This window comes from Anopheles coluzzii, chromosome 2 (genome assembly GCF_943734685.1).
Source record: "Anopheles coluzzii chromosome 2, AcolN3, whole genome shotgun sequence".
Lineage (NCBI taxonomy): Eukaryota > Metazoa > Arthropoda > Insecta > Diptera > Culicidae > Anopheles > Anopheles coluzzii.
The window spans coordinates 21,122,739-21,139,907 of record NC_064670.1 but is presented as its reverse complement, the minus strand read 5'-3'; the positions used below and the strand labels follow the sequence as shown (position 1 = coordinate 21,139,907).

At 46.4% G+C, this 17,169-nt stretch overlaps 3 protein-coding genes across 3 annotated transcripts; all 3 read left to right on the top strand.

Moving 5' to 3' along the window:
- Positions 1-652: 652 nt before the first annotated feature.
- LOC120953583 (cuticle protein 16.5-like) lies at positions 653-1,487 on the top strand. Its single transcript, XM_040373669.2, has 2 exons — positions 653-850; positions 922-1,487. Exons 1-2 carry the CDS (start codon positions 839-841, stop codon positions 1,291-1,293), a joined length of 384 nt encoding a protein of 127 aa, XP_040229603.1. The 5' UTR covers positions 653-838; the 3' UTR covers positions 1,294-1,487.
- A 4,462-nt stretch (positions 1,488-5,949) lies between these two features.
- Positions 5,950-9,080, top strand: LOC125906473 (uncharacterized). Its single transcript, XM_049605308.1, has 2 exons — positions 5,950-6,407; positions 9,000-9,080. Exons 1-2 carry the CDS (start codon positions 5,996-5,998, stop codon positions 9,023-9,025), a joined length of 438 nt encoding a protein of 145 aa, XP_049461265.1. The 5' UTR covers positions 5,950-5,995; the 3' UTR covers positions 9,026-9,080.
- On the top strand, positions 9,072-16,878 carry LOC120952704 (endothelin-converting enzyme 2). Its single transcript, XM_040372168.2, has 11 exons — positions 9,072-9,264; positions 11,944-12,031; positions 12,176-12,270; positions 12,351-12,915; positions 12,975-13,248; positions 13,903-14,583; positions 14,702-14,861; positions 15,090-15,138; positions 15,764-15,831; positions 15,926-16,056; positions 16,143-16,878. Exons 1-11 carry the CDS (start codon positions 9,213-9,215, stop codon positions 16,482-16,484), a joined length of 2,505 nt encoding a protein of 834 aa, XP_040228102.2. The 5' UTR covers positions 9,072-9,212; the 3' UTR covers positions 16,485-16,878.
- Positions 16,879-17,169: the final 291 nt, after the last annotated feature.

Sequence of the window (17,169 nt, the reverse complement as noted above, 5' to 3'; positions counted from 1 at the left end):
CCTCCGCCGCTCGCATTCCAATAGCGCGATGCCGCGCATCTGCGGGCCATCCTTGCGTGGCCTTTGCCGTGTGTTGTTGCTGTTCGGACGCCGTACTGCGCCGCTGCCTTTGGTCTTTGGTCGGGGAGGTCGGGGTCGTATGTTGCAAGATGTTACCTCGAGCTTACATCGTTCTGCCCAAGCAGAGAACAGCAAACACTGGAAACTAGTGCATCAGAATGTACACACCGGTCTCGTCGGCACCGTTGCACCCAGCACCCGTCACCGTCCACCCTAACATGTCTTTGTAGTATGTAGGCATCATGATTTATTTGCTGCTTGCCACATTAAAGCAAACGGCATCGTTACCCACCATCGATCCCTTTCGATTAGCTGTCATCGAACGAAGATCATGCACTTTGTGGCGGTGGCCAATTTCCCTTTCAGCGGCCGCACTGCCGGTTGCCACTGGGTAATGGGGTTAGGCATGCAGTCGCACGACCACGGCACAGTTGCAGCTTGTAAGGCCAGCGGACAGTGCAGAAAGAGAGAGAGAGAAGGAGAGCGAAAAAAAGCGTAACATTCCCCATTTGGACATTCCACAATGTAAGGGAGCCCGGTTTGTGTACGTGTGTGTGTGTGTGTGTGTGTGTATCTACCGCCGTGCTGTCGTTGGCGTTGATCTTCGCTTCCATCGTGTGAGAAGCGTAGGGCTTCCCTTTACGGAGACTCGGACGCGAACCAGCGCAGATCTATAAAAGCTCGCCGTGATGGAGTGTTTCAATTGAGTTCGTTTGCACCATTCTAGCCATAGCTTCGTACTTTGTTTGCTTTATTGCAGCCAATTTTGCCACCAAACATGAAGATTCTGGTAAGAGCTATTCAGAATTGCGCAATTATCCTCGTACTCAACTTCCAGCCTGTTCTGTTCGATTCCGGTAGCTTCTCCTGGGACTGATCGCCGCCGTGCGGGCCGCTCCGGGCTACTACGGCGATCACGGGCTGTCGTACGTTGCGGCCGCTCCGGCACCGTACGTGAAGTACGCCGCGCCGGCCGTATCGGTCGTCCATGCCGCACCGGCCCCCGTGCTGAAGTATGCCGTGGCGCCGGCCCCGATCGTGAAGGCGGTTGCACCGGCGGCCACCAGCTACGCCACCATCCATCAGGTGCACGCGCCGGTGGTGCATGCGGCACCGGTGGTTAAGTACGCCGCACCGGCCCCGGTCGTGTCGTACGTCCACTCGGCACCGGCGGTCGTCGCTCATGCGCCCGCTCCGCTGCTCAAGTACGCGCCCGCCTACCACGGATGGTAAGCAAGCACCAAAGAAGACCGTCCACCCTTTGGTGGCAAGGAACGTTCGCCCGATCATCTCTACGCCATCTGTTTCCAAGCCCAGCTTCTGCAAGCATCTCTGAAAGCCATAGTGAAGTTTGGTTGTGTGCGTTATTTATTACCTTTTTTGTTTCGTTTTTTTTTGTTGAGAATAAACAACCACAGCAAACGGTAGTTCTGTGTTTTCTCATCTTGTGAATAGAAAAGTGTTGTGCTTTATGAAACTTTGGATGAATCTCGTGGGATCAGGAAAAGAAGATTTATGAATCCCCAGAGGTGCATCAATATCTAAAGAGTTAACATTTGCACTATCCTTGTTACGGGTAGCTATGAACTTCGAATGAGACGGACCCTCGCACATGACAAGCACTGGTCAGCTATGACGAGATGCGTAAAAGCGTATGCGAATTTATATTTAATACACACTCTTACAATGAAACAAGCCAACAATCACAGTGCCAACAGACAATTGTTCGGCGTGAAGTGTACTGAAGTCGCGATTAACTCATGAGTCTTTAGATATTCGTACATTTTAAGAGATTCGAATGTCATTGCCGTAGGTTTATAAAACTTTTAATGCTCATGAATCTCTGTATGAAAGTCTTTAAATACATTCCCTTCAAAGATTGACTGATTTAAAGACTTTAAAGATGAATTCACATCATAGCTACCAACTAAGGTGCAATTGTCGAAGTGTTTAGAAACAATAATAGGCATAATGAAGTGATAATGACGTTCCATTAACGATTTGGAAAATATCATCCTCCCACCTCCAGCAACCGCCCTAAATCCTTAAACGCTTCTGCAGAGAACATTCCGAATGGTTTCGCGACCTGGTCGCCATAGCACCTTGATTGACTGCGAGGCCTGCTTGGCTCCCTCGTCAGAAGTATATTAAACTTAAAAACAAGATGCTTTTTTTTTGTTAATTTGCTTCGGCTGCTGCCACACTCCCAAGGAAATTCAATCTAACTTCGTGATAAACACGGCCTCTTCTGGAAACGGCATGTCGCTGTCCAAAACCAAGTACGCCTGCCAGCGTTTTCCGCCCAGTGCAGCGGCAGCAGTTTAATTACCAAGCGCATTACCGCTGCGTGCGATGCCATTATGGTTTGCTGTTATTGTTTCGCAGCTCGCAGCGAAGAAAGTTCACTGTTTTGACAACTGTCCCGTGGAGTTTGGGTATCGGCGTGAGAGTGTGGGTGCTGCTCGTACCACCATTTTTGCTCCCTCTCCCTTAGATAGCAAAGTTTGCGAGGGCGACCGAGAGTAAATCTTCTTGCCCTGGTGGGCACGTGGGAGCTGCGTTGGCAACACGTAGCTCAACCAAACTGTGAAGCGGCAGTCATTGTATTACACATTGCTATCTAATTCTAGTGTTTACTGGCAGCGTGCGCTTCAATTGTTTCCTGCTATGCGTAAATGTGGGAAATTCTGATTGCGTTTGGTTATTTCATTTGTCTTTTGTCGTGCAGGAATCTTTCTTATCTCTGTATTAGAAGTAGGGATAATAGAAAAAAAAACAACTGCCACAACAGAGGGGGTGGCAGATCCCTCGCCCCCCCGAATCCGGTACCGTGCGTCTCCATCGACGCTTTGCCGCTTCGGATTTAATCAATGAAATGACAATATTTGCCATGGAAGGGCGGAAAACAGATGTTCATGGCTAGATTGAGCCATTGTTCTCGTGCATGCGGCGTGTAGCGAAATGGGATGAGCCCGGACCCGGGCATGCTCTCAGAATCAATCAAAAACTCTGCTGTAACAAATTGCAGCATACGGCAGCTATTGCGCCCGTCCAAGAATATGAGGGCTGAGAACGGCACCGACTGGCAGCTGACAGCGATGAAGGTTCAAAGGTGAGCTGTGGGAATATATCGTTTCCCTTCCAAGGCTTCGCAAAACAAAGAAGGATGAACATTTTCCACTGGGGGCTTTGTTGAATATTTTGTCATGTCTCTCTCTCTCTCTATCACTGTGATTGACTGATTTTTACACGAAGCTAGCAAAAGCCCTCAACCTGAATCTCTCTCCCCTGACAGCTCTTGCTACCTTTGCCATGCAACAAACTAATGTCCTACGGAGCACTCCTCACAAGTGACCTCACGAAACCTTACCTTCATTTACCTTACCGCTCAAACAGAACGCACTGACTGATTTGACACTATTTGCGTAATTAATGAAGAATAGTTAAACATGCTGCGGGCAGCAAACGCCACACACCATTCATTACCGCACACAGCTCGACCAGAACGCGAAAGGTTCAATGTACTCCCCCCGTATGGGGGGGGGATCATAGAGGGCCCGAGGAACCTCATATGTCCATCGTTAACCCGTTGGGCACGCAGCACGAAACCAGTTGCATTCATCATGTTTGCTCTCGGTAATGTTCGACAGTCAATCAATCTAATAGTGTTGCCCATTAGCGGTCTCCAAAACTGTGGCCGGTACGGGGTGTTCAATGGGGCAAACTGGGAGGTGGCGAATGGGCATTGAACAGGTGAGCGGAAGCGTTAGATGACGAAGTTTGCTCGAACCGGTGACCGGTAGGCATAGGAGATATTGCTTCGTACACAGACACACACATACACAAAGATAACACACACAGATAATGGGTTGTTCAACCCACGCAAAAGCAAACCAATCTGATAGAGAGCTCCCGGTGTGATCCTGTATTAATTTCATACACCAGACTGCACACCACCTGTCCCGCATGTTCCGAAGACTGTCAGCCAACCTTGGCAGTACCTACCCGGTAATTGGGATGGCAGCCTTTTATTATTCCTTTCCCACCATTTTCAGGGACCCTGTGGATGACGTGAGTGACGCATTCATGGCAGCCGGCATTTTCAATCTGGATCTAAGCTCTGTCAAGTGAAATGTAAATGAATAAATATATAAACAAACGAATAACGGATGTTTGATGAGCTAATGATTTTTGAAGAAAATAAATTGGATATCGGAGAAGTGTACAATGAAAATTGCTTTTTAACTGCTTCTGCTTCAACTTTTGTCATGCAATTATCAATACAATTGATTGGTCAACATTTTTCAATATTGCATGCCTTTGTTACATTACATTTGTGTCTTTTCCTGTTTCTGAAGCCTGTTCTTGTTGTTTCTTTATTTCTTTCTCGCTCTCTCTCTCTCTCTCTCTCTCTCTTTCTCTCTCTCTCTCTCTCTTTCTTTATGTTTCTCTTTTTTCTTGCTTACACTTGCTCTCTTTCTTTTTATTTGTATTAAGCTTTATTATCAGCTCTTGCATTGTTCTTTTACGCTTCTTTCCTGAGTTAAGTTGATTTTGCAGTAAATTGGTCATAATAATCCGTTAACTTCTTAGTTCAAGGTTATTGATTCTTTAGTCTCTTTACATTTTACAGGGTTTTCCAAGTCACTTTAAAATGTAAACATTGTTATTCACCGCGTGCAAGATGTTAATCCTCACCAATTGGACAGTTTAATTTCCATCACAATTATTTTTTTTATTTCTTCAGCATGATCTTCAACACGACTCAAACTGGTTTGAGTTTGACAGTTCTTTGTTATGTGTTGCAAATCATGTGTTGAAACTGGAACTTCATTTTGAAGCAAATACACCATTTGACAGCTGTTGAAAAACACCTTGGATGTGGTGAATAATGATATGCAGATTGGAAATTGCACTTGGAAAGTGACGATGTATTGAATATAAGGGAATACCTGAATGAAAATAACTACTGTATTTTCTGATACGTTCAAAGAATTTTCAATGAATTGGTAATCTTTCGTTTGGTTTTGGTAATTTTGGTAATTAATTTAATGTCACTCTTTACCAAACATTAATATGCCACTGTTGCCGATACTCGTTATGCCTCATTATCGGCTGCATCATTAAACATTTCAACTACAAAACAAAATCAATACTGTGCACTTTTAAAAATTGCCACATAAACGATGTAAAACTGGTATCGAAAAGTAATTAAACTGAACTCATTAACATCTTTCTTAGCTCGCATGATTTTGCAATTGCTTTTGTGCGAATTTACTCTCCTTTGAAGATCGTGCAAAAAGCAGAACTGTGTTAGTAAGTCTGCTCGGCGTGCATGAATAACGTGTCGATCAATGTGCAGCACTTATTACTTAACTTTCCTGTGTTCATTCGACTTTTTTGAAAAGTATGACATCAAACAGCAAGCATAATTAATAAATGCATTTAATGAGCTGGATCAGCTGCAGTAAAAAGGACCATATTAAAACAGGCAGCTCCATTAAAATGAAGCAAAACCTTGAACGTGGTTGATGATCACTACTGGCACCTCCTGCCGGTCATCCTGTAAGCCGCACTAAACTGCAGCCAAATCCCGGTTACGGTGCGGAACGAAAGCAACAATTACGAATCATGCCCAAATCCCATCCGTTTCCACCTTTCCCCCAGAACCCTCCTTTACACCGGTCCCGGGGTAAATGTTCATTCCCCAAAGGGGATGTTTGCGGAAGGTTGTACCGTTTGCTGTTGTTGTTGTTGTTGTTGTTGTTGTTGTTATTGTCGTCGCCGTCACGCTACATGGAACCGCTGCCCCCACCTGCATTTTACTAAACAACAAACAGATAGGAGCTAATAATAGAGCGCTAGCCTAAAAAGCCATCGACACACACACACACAGACAAACATTCCGAGCTGGATTACCCCGGTATGGGTGAGAATGCATGTACCGGACGAGCCCGGACTGCGGCACTATTCGATACGCCGTTTCGGTCGGGATATCGTGCTAGTGCGGCCTAGGATATACACGCCGCGGTCGCGGTATTGTTCGTCCTTCGAACCCGCGTCCATGACAGTCATCGTCATTCAATGGAAATATAATGGTAGCACCAGCCCGTACCAACCCCCCTCCTTACGACTCTCCCCTTCCCTCCCCCCAATGTTTCGGTCGACTGTGTTCGGTGTGTTGTGCACATTGGAGCGGCGACCGTCCGGACAGTCTCGGTGCATCGCCGACACGACACGGTTACCACTCCCTGGGAGCACTCTCGAACGACCGACCGGCTTCACATCGGGTGCGGCCTGTAAGCGGAAGTGCTTGACTACTACCTTCCTGCAAGTGCACTTACAAAGTTCGTATTGTGTGTTATCGCCTGCTTTCTAGTTCTTTTTGTGCTATTTTGTTTTTAAAAATTCACTCCCGGTGATACATTGGTTTGGTGCAGAATTTCCGAATTTTAGCTCTTCATTGTTTCTCCGTTCCTGCCGCACCTGAATTCATATTGCCGGCCTTGACACAGTTGGCCACGGTTCGCAATTGCAAAGTGTCGTAAGGACCTAGAGAAACCTGAGTGTATGGGGGCAGGGCAGACAACGCAGTCAAGGAGAGGCCGTGTTGTGTGCCGATAATATTACGGCGATTGTAAACAATCTGGGCAATTTAGTGTTTCGCAAACAAGCGTTCAAACAGTACAGTACAGTGTGAGGAGGGAACGAAAGAGACACGGATCTCTCTGTCAGTGTGTGTGTGTGTGTTCTACCGTACTTTAGCCCAGTTCAGCCCAAATGTATCTGCCCAAGTCCTTCAGGCGCTCCTATAGTAAGGGCTGCAAATAAATAAACTTCCGTCACAAAGTGTTCCCGGTATCCTTGGTACCGCCTTGCCCGCCGTACCTTGCTACTCGTGTAAAGCTGCTTAATAATGTTAAATGCCCCATTCGCTTCCTGTTTTGTTAGTCTTTTGCGGTACGCGTAATTGTCTATCGAGTGCCAACAGCAGGAAGTCCTCGCTTAAGCGTCATCCACCAATCGACACACTAGCACACTGGTTGCCAATCTGCAAACAGTAGCAAAATACTTAGTATTGTTAGTGCAGTGTTTTGTTTACTACGTGTCCCTAAGTACGGGGATATCAATTGTGTACATATGTACAGTGACCTACAGAATTTATGGTACAGCTGCATAGAGAATAGTATTACAAAATAAGAAGCCATCTTTAAGTAAATTATAGCGGCACCATACAGCGACTAACTGTATTTGTTGGTACTTCTTCTATTTGGCGTAACGTCCTACGCGGACATGCCGGTCTGTACAGGCTTTCGAAACTTAATTCATTATCACGCAGCCGGATAAGTCAATCTTTGCTACGGGTGGACGGTCCATTTGGGACTTGAACCCATGGCGGGCTTGTTATTGGAGTCGTTCGAGCTGACGACTGTACCACGGGACCGCCTTCCGGGATTTGATGGTACATTAACTTTGTATTTGCAATCATCGTAACCGTATCCTTAGCAAGCTACTAACCATGTTGATGGCAAATGACGCATCATATTTTTCTTGAGCCTCAAATAAGCTTCTGCAACAGAAATGTGTCTTACTTTGTGGATCAATTTAAGACCAAATGCATTTAAAAAAAAAAACGAGATCAAACATTTGGTTCAACAACTTAGAACTTAACAACTTAGAACTTAACAACTTGGTACTTTGCATGAGCAACAGAAGCCATTGGCATTCTCAAGCTTGGTAAAAATTAAGAAAAAAACTATCTATTTTAACCAATAAAATTTTCCATATAACTTATTAGTAATAAGAGACAAACGGAATCAATGGCAAATGGTCAAAAGCCGTACAATCTAGCCACATTGCAAACAACTCACAATGAATGAACAACATCAACTTACGGACGAGATGTGCTAAAGAATGAATATAATCTTATTCTATTTGAAACATGTTTTAGGTTCGTAATTACGTTTATTTCAATACTTTCTCCTTCATTATCTTGGCATCTTGTTTTTTTTTTTAACAAGCATACAATTGCTGGAATAATTCAAATATTAAACATTAAACAAATAATAACCCTACAAAGCTTTCTTGTACCGTCAAAATCATGTGGAGCCGTACCATTTACTCAGTGAGTCACTGTACATCATTTCCTTTCCACGGAGCCTTACCACGGAGGTCCCTTTTAAACTTGCATTGCGCCCGAGCAACTCCCTGTGTAAACAATTCCAACAAGTCACCCAGTCACTAGTACAACCGTCACTGGGCTAAAGTTACGTTAGGCTTTTTTTGTTTTTTCTTCTTCGGCCTTTTCGCTGCTCCACCATCCTCCCAGCACCTACCGCTCTTTGGTGGAAATTAATCCCAGTTGTTGATATATTGTGTCAACAGACACGGAACATCCACGTGCAAGGCAAGGACAAAAAAGTAACGCTAAAGTGCATGTAAATAATGCAGCAGAAAAGAGAGAGAGAGAGGGAGAGAGAGAGAGAGAGAAAGAGAAAGAGAGAGGGAGAAAGAGAACAAAATCAAATTGGCCCCAGAAATGACAACCAGATGAGCTGGGCTTATAGTGGAAAATGGCACTTTTGCATGTTTCACGTAATCAAAGTACAATATACACACAAAACACAGCAGGCCTGGAATTGAACGCACTTTATCACCATGCGATCCATCTCTAGCGTTATCGATCGACAATACTATACCGAAAAGCATTTTCATACATACATATATGATAAAAAAAGCGATAGGAATCGGTTTTCTTTTTTGTTACACTTTATCACTTTTTCGGGATGGGACCGAACCGAGCAGTGTGTTTTTGGCATATTTTCCCTGAACTGTTCTAGTTCTGTAAACAATATTTTGTTTTTCTTCTTTCTATTGTTGTTGTTGTTGTTGTTGATGATTTGTTGTCCCTCTACCATTGTTTGTGATCTCTTCAACAGCCGCCTTTAATCCCTTCGCAACATGAAACGGCCGTAAAATCGGACCGTAAAAAGGCAGGAAATTAACGGCTGCAGGCAACAACAACAACAACATTAGCAGTAGAAGCGTTGATAGCGGCATCATCCTTTAGTGCCTTAGTAAACAACCCCTTTTAGCCTTAGCCTTAGCCTTCCGGGTCCGAACGCAGACACACACACAGCAGCAGCAGCAGCATGTCGACGCAACGTATTTGGACGACTGACAGCAACCACAGAACAGATTACGGTACGTTGTCTTGCCTATTTACGTGTTTGTATGCTTGTGATTGTGTTGGTGATTTTTAATTACAGCAAATTTGCACGCTTTGATTTGCTTCCTAAGTTTCGCACAGTTTTATGGTATCCCATTGCACTGGTATTAATCGTCAGCTATGGACCTTTCTCGGCGGGATTGACCCTCAAAAACGCTCAAACGCAAAAACAAAACAAAAATACTAACGAAACACCCACTGTACCCATACCCAAGAGCTGTGGTTAATTGAACCACGAACGGTAGACAAAAAAATACGCAAAATAAATAAGCAAAACCGCACGCGCTCTTCTCGATAGTTGTTTTTAACATGACATTTCCCAGAACATGCTCACTAACAGACTCTGGCCAGATCTTTTAAACATCCCCCCGTGTGTGTCCTTTCGTGTGCCTTTTTTATTATTATATTCCTTTCTTGTCGTCATACTACGAAGAAGAAAAAAATCGCTTCCAATGCTCGATGTGCCATCGCCATCGTTTGATCTGCGCAACATTGGGCACACGGTACAGAGTGCGGTAGGTAAAGTTGGCTTTCTTGGAAAACCATGGCCAGCTACGATACCGCTTCGGATCTTTGTCTTGTTTGGAAAAACTAATAAACCTAAAATGTGCGTGTGTGTGATAAGGGGGAAGGAGAGCAAGTGTGCAAGCAATCTATCAAAGATGGCCAATAAAGGAAGGAAATGGGATCAAACCGTCGAATGCCTGCCCACAAGTCGGAGCCTGAGCAAATAGAGAAATTTGAGTGGGTAGATGGAAGGGAGAGAGAGAGGTTAAGGTACCGAAAGGGGAAGGGTAGACCCAGGATACCCAGGGACGGACATCGGCATCCGGCGATGCTCGTACGAATCACAGGTGTAGTAAGTAGGTGCGTAACGTTTATTATGCATGATAAAAGCATCTTTTCTGGAGAAATGTGTTCACATAATGAGAGCATGTGCTGGCAGCATGCCATAGTCACTCCGATTTCTATGGCCCTGCTGGGCGGGAAAGTTTTCTTTTTTATATTTGTTTTTTCCACCCCTTTTTTGTAAGCTTCCCACATGCCGAACTAGGAACGGGCTTTGCCACAGTTTTAATGGTGTGACCGGGTGCTGGAAATTAAGCATAAATCCACTTTTGCAACAACATTCGGAATAGAATTTTGAATTGCTTCAATTTGTACAGAAGCAACGAACTGCGTTCAGTTTTATTGTTATTGTTGCTGAAGTGCGAAATTAATTTTCATTCAAATTAAAAGCAAACATGCCTAACCTCAAACACTGTCACGTGTGTAGCCTGATTAGCAACTCAAGCGAGGGTTGTAAATTGTAAAAACAAAAACAAAAAAAAGCAATGTAATGTGCGGTGAGAGTCTAAACAGCTGACTGCTGCGCCCTGCACTGAGAATGTTGAAACATTTCCAGCCCCTTCCCCCCAACACCACCAGCCACCCCACCAGCTATCCACGTACCACGTATACGTACAAATTATGCATGCATCTGGCCGGGTCAATAAACCTGCCGGCTTAGGCCCCCACAAACCCCCTATCAACTGGAGAATAGAAGGGAAAATACTGACCGGGCGGGAAATTGAACGAAAGCTCAGTACGGGGATACGTTGCGCTCAGAGTGGGTCATTCGCCTTTTACGCCCGTTACACCCGTTACACAGCCGTTATTGGTGTTATTATTTTTTCTCTATTTTTTCGCTTGCAACAGAGGAATGGGCAGGCATAATTGTATCTGTCAACCAACTGACCACAAATGCGAACAACGTGCCGAGCGGGGTCATGCTGTGGCACAAAACCCTAATTTATCCAACCGTCATGCCCTTTTCTAGTTCAGCCCCTGTAGTACATCAGGACAGGGTTCTACATGGGGTGAACAGGAACTGCTAAGTGTTCGCTACACAGTGCGGCTGACAGTTGTCCTGACCTGATTGTAGCCGGTCGAATTAACTAATAGCTCGTAAGGGCTAGGGGCTAGAGATTTGTTTTTCCCCTAAACAGTGCTCGATGGGAGAGATGGCCCGGTGATTCAGTGCCTCGCCGCTGTTGGAGGCGAACTCGCGCTAATGCGTCATAAATACGAAAGTTGTTTGGCTTTTGGTTAATTAGGTTTTTAATTTGCCCCGTCTGGGCGCATTACTTTAATGTAACGTGAAACGTGGCACGCGTTTCTGGGGAATCTGCCGCACCGCACGCACGCCGCTCCAGCGACGTTGCTTCCTGTTCTGCAGGAAATAATTCCACTAATTTTATTTAATCTCGCACATACCTCATACCACGAATGCGTAGACCCCCTGCCACCGGCCCTTTCTTGCGAAAAGCCCCAAACCAACCCAAGGAGTAATTAGAATGTTTAGTTCGCAGCACAGTTCATCATGGCGAGCCGAAGCCAGTTCTGCTGAAAGTGCGCAAATTAAAGCTCTTTTCCTGGGCTGGCAACAGGCAAGCAATTCTTTCCCCATCCGGAAACCGGTTTTCTCCTATTGATTAAAGCAAAGCAAGCCAGAGCCCGACTAGCCAGAGTTAGTAATTAGCTTTAAAAGTTTGCTAACCTTCGTCAAATGTGTCACGCCACCACTCCCGGTCCCGGTGGCTTGCTGGTCGAGAGTAGCGTCCCCGGAAGAGCCAGAATGTGTCCTTCAGCTTCTCAATTCCTTCCAATTTCAGGGCATGAGTCAGAGAAGAGCTCCGTCACCCATCCGCACACCGTGCCGCCGCCGGCCGGAAATCCCTACCTAATCGGTATCCAATCAAGGTAATGTAAGGACTTCCTTCCTGCGATTAGTTGCGCTACATCGTATCGCCATTAACGCCATTCTTTTCATCTCACTTTCCCCCCGCCCGCCCTCCCCTAATGTGTCACCAACATGTTCTCCCCGCGGGGGCTCCTCATCTCCAGATTCCGGCGACGGTATTATCACAAATCGATAGTATTATTTCTGCTGCTGGTTATCTTCATCCTGACGATCGCTATCATAGTAATAGCATGCTTGCGTGAGTTCCCATCCAGCCCAATATTACGCTCACCGTCATCATCGTCATCATCATCATTGCTTCAACCATTCCAATTTTAGTCCACTTTCCGCCCGAAATCTGCCACAGTGCGGACTGTCTCCGGTCGGCGGCCGCCCTCAAGCACAGCATGGACCTGACGGTGGACCCGTGCGAGGACTTTTACCAGTACGCGTGCGGCAACTGGGAGGACGAACATCCGCGACCCGACACGTACGTCAGCTTCGATTGGTTCAGCGAGCGGCAGGCGAAGATTTTGCGCAACATCCGCCACTACCTGCAGGCGAACAGTAGCGCGCTCGATCCGAAACCGGTCGTGCAGGCCCGCACCATGTACGCGGCCTGCCTGAACCTCACTGCCATGGATCGGCTCGGCTATGGGCCGGTGTTTAAGTATCTGAAACAGTTCCAGCTTCCCCCGTACCCGTCGCTGCTGAACGTGACCGAGGGACCGGCATCGGCCACCTTTCAGGGCTATGGGTTCGATTGGGTCAAGTCGCTGGCCAAGATCAAGCAGCTGCTCGGGATGGACATCTTCATCGGGCTGGATGTGTATCCGGATCCGCGGCACCGGGACTACAACCGGCTGGTGCTGGGAACGCCCGAGAGTGGATCGGATTTGCCATTGTAAGTGGGCGAGTGAGCTCGTATAATGGTGGTTAAATTAATTAGTTAATTGTACTCAGCAACACGGACATTCTGAGACACATCCGCCGGGGACGAACGCGCCGCAAGCTAATGGTCAGTGCGGACGATGAAGCAGATGGTGAGAGCGATGGAGAGGAGGTGGAGGACGCTGACGACGAGGTGGGACCGCTGACTGCTTACAAAAAGTTCATGATCGGTGTGATGAAGCTGTTGGTGAACAGTACCGACCCGACAATCAAGGTAGAATCGTTTAACGCACAGTTCGAGAGGGCGGCCACGATTGTGGTACAGTTTTCGGACTCGATCTCTAAGGTTAGTACCGGGTGAACTCTGATTCAGGTTCATGAATATGAATGAATCTTCAAAGCCAATAAATGAATCAGAATTAAGCATGTTGAGACTCATGAATCTATAAAGAGTTATTTTCTCGCTTAAATGTTATGACTCTCGAAAGATTCATGATACTTTAATTGATCCCTTAAGATTAAGGACTTCATGTTTGAATAGTTCAGATGTCATGAATCTCAAGAGTCATTACCCTCCATAGATATGAGACTTAAGAGTCATGAGTCTCAAGAATCATTAGTCCCAAGAGTCATTAGCTTCAAGAGTCATGACTCATGAGTCTCTAGAACCTCGAATTGCGAGAGTAATAAACCTCAAGACTCATGAAAGATTCATGAATATCTAAAAAGTCACAAAACCGTTAAAACTCAGGAATATCTGATGATTTATGAATCCTCAATGATTTTGTAAAGATCACTAGATCCCTTGTTATGAATCATTGGAGATGTCTCAGCGATTTATGATCTTTTAGAAATCTGATTGGTTTTTCGATTTACTCAATATTTAAGTTTCATATGAATGAATCTTTAAAAAAGCTTCGTTAAGTAGAATAGTAGTAGCTATGATCCATGTCTAAGAGCCTTTCTATAATTCCCTTTTGCTTCCCTGTCTGAATCCCAGTTTAACCGTGAAGCAGAGAACGCATCCCGCAGCACCAACGTAGAGGATCGACTCAACCTACAGGACATCGTGTACTACACCGTAGCAGACCTGCAAAACATCACCGACACGCACCTAGCGCCAAAGGATCCGCTGCCGATCTGGGAGCGTCTGCTGGCCAGCGTGTTCGAGGGCATCCCGGAGGCACAGCTCAACCTGCAGGACGAGCTAATCCTCACCAGCAATGCGGACCTCCTCTACCTCAAACTGCTCGTCGACTATCTCGCCGTAACGCCACTCGCCCACATCGAGCTGTACATCTGGTGGACGGTGGTCGAGGAGCTGATCCTGCACACCACGCTGGAGGTGCGAAAGCTGTACTACGACTACTACAAATCGATCGCCCCCTCCGATGGGTTCAGCTCGCGGACGCTCTACTGTACCGGCACGGTGAACCGCCTGCTCGGCATGGCCGTAAGCTACGCCATCTCGAGCGACAACTTTACGCGGGACACGAAACCGCGCGTGCAGGACATGCTGCGCTACATACGCACCGCGTTCGAGGGACTGGTGCGCGACACCACGTGGATGGATTGGCCTACGAAGCAGTCGACGCTGCGCAAATCGCAGGCGATGCGAAGCCTGATTGGCTTCCCCGACTGGATACTGGACCATCGGGAGCTGGAGCAGCATTACAGTGGGGTAAGAGTAACGCCATTGGGGGAAAAAACGGACGCACCATTAGGTGGGCATCGATTGTGGTCGCCGACAAAATCAAATCTGATTGGGCTGTTTTGTGTCGTCTTCCACCCCACGACAGTTGCAAGTTAACGAGAGCACCCACCTGGAAAACATGATGCAAGAGGTACAGCGTAAAAACATCATCAAACTGCGCCGCTGGCGCCAGAAGCACGAGCTCAGCTGGGAAACGTTGCCCACCAACGTGAACGCGTTTCACACATTCCAAGAAAATGCGATAAGTACGTAACGAAGGGGGCCAAAGCAAAGGGCCTTTTTCCATGGCCTTCCCGAACCCCTTTCCTTTCCGCGGTCGGGTCTGAGCGAGATCGCGTTTCGGTGTGGGATATGCTGTGTTAACTTTGGTTTGTTATTCTTTTTTGTTTGTTTCTGTCTTCTCTATATGGTTTTGTGGCTTTTCCGCCACACAATCCTGTCGATGCCCCTGGCCGATGCTTGCGCCTTTGCAGCCATACCGATTGCAATCCTGCAGTACCCGTTCTACCATCTAGGATTGGAGTAAGGATCTTCAACATGAAACCGAAACAAGAAAAAGAAATTACACTTCTACCCACTGTGCACTTCTGCACACACACACACACATTTACGCACATTGAAAGAAAAGTACAGACGTACCGGTTTGACGAGTAAAGAACGCAACGCTTACGCACGGCGATTCAACACCACGCAGTTTTCATGAAGGTTGCTGAACCACCATGGAACGCTACAGGCAGACCGGTAGAAACCTACATGATTGCTCGCTACGCACGTCCTGCCCACGTAGGATGCACACATCCACGTTTTGTTCACATAAAATCACCCCCTCTGAACAGAAAGACGAGTAGAGTAGAGTACAAGCCACATACGCTAGAACAGAATGAAACGATGAAAACGCCCTAAAGTATGCAATTTCGCACAACACAAAACGCTTAAAGCTATGCAATCCGCACAACGAGGTTAATCGTCTCTTTCGGAGGATTATGCTTTGTCTGTGTTTGTTGTTTTGAAATGAAAGCAAGCGTAGTAGCGTTCCCTTCTGGGCGGTGGAGGAGGGAGTGGTGTACGATACACCCGCTGTGCCGTTCATTGAAGCTCTATTTTGATACTCGCTTTCTTCTCCCCTCCCAATTCGCCCCTTTCCAAGAGCACTAAACTATGGTGCGCTGGGAACAATCCTTGGGCACGAGCTAACGCACGGCTTCGACGACAGTGGTAAGTGTGAGACGCCCCCGGACCCCACCCGTTGCCCTCGTATGTAGATTAATAGTATGTATTTATTTGTTTTGCTACCTTCTCGGTGCACAAGGGCGTCAGTTCGATAAGGACGGCAATCTCGCCCAATGGTGGACGGACAGGACGGTGCAGGAGTACGTGAACCGTACCAAGTGCTTCGTGAGCCAGTACAGCCGCTACTACATACCGGAGGCGGACGATTATGTAATGGGGCGACCCGTTTGCTAGCCGTTTTTAATTAAGCGATTTGTCAACTGGCGTGTAACCGTAATTGCTGCTATCATTTGCAGATCGACGGGCTGCTGACGCTCGGCGAAAACATTGCCGACAATGGGGGCGTCCGGGAGGCGTTCCGGGCGTACCAGCTGTACGTGAAGAACGGTGGCAAGGATCCGCTGCTGCCCGGGTTCGAGCACTACACGCACGAGCAGCTGTTTTTCATCTCGTACGGCAATATATGGTGCGAGTCGCACACGCAGGCGGCGGCCAAGGCCTACCTCGACGATTCCCACTGTCCGGGGAAGTTTCGGCTGAAGGGTGTGCTGACGAACTCGCCCGAGTTTAGCCAAACGTTTGGCTGCAAGCCGGGAACGGAGATGAACCCCGGCAAGGACAAGTGTCGCATCTGGTGAGCTTTGTGGCGCGCGTGATTGTGTGTGCGTATCGTGTGACACCGCTCCTGGCGGACTCGTTGAGACAGTTGTTACCCCGTACTAGGTTTCAGTGTCAGGAATTCGCGGAAGACAGGTCACTAACAGGAAGATATTTAAGAAGGGGTAGAGTGTGAACAAACAATTCATTATGCTGTGTTAAATGTGATACAGGCACCACAACAATCTCACAAAAAGCGGGAAGTGATACGGTAGATAGATGTTAAACTGTAGCAAGGGAGGATGCTCCTTTGCAATGAAAGAGAATAAGAAACAATGGGTATGTTTTTTTAAACAATTTGTTATCTGCATGTTGATGAGTTTATGCAAATCAAACTGTATTAAATGTCTTGCAAGAACAACAAAATAAAGCATTTGAAGGGAAAAAGTTAGAGTGCATCTTTGTATTTGAAAGAAATTAAATACATATTTGGAAACATTCAATCAAAATAGATTCAAGGAAGAACACTAAGTAAACTCATTTGTTACAGTGCCTTAGTCAAATCAATCTTAAATCCATAGAGAGGTGATCTTTACTCGTATCTCTTTTAATAATACTTTACAACTGGCACCCATTTTTTGACGCTCAGAGTTCCGAATAAAAAATCTCAAATTGCCAGTCTTATCTCTACCAACGGTTTCCCTGCCCAACGGTATAAGCTTTGAA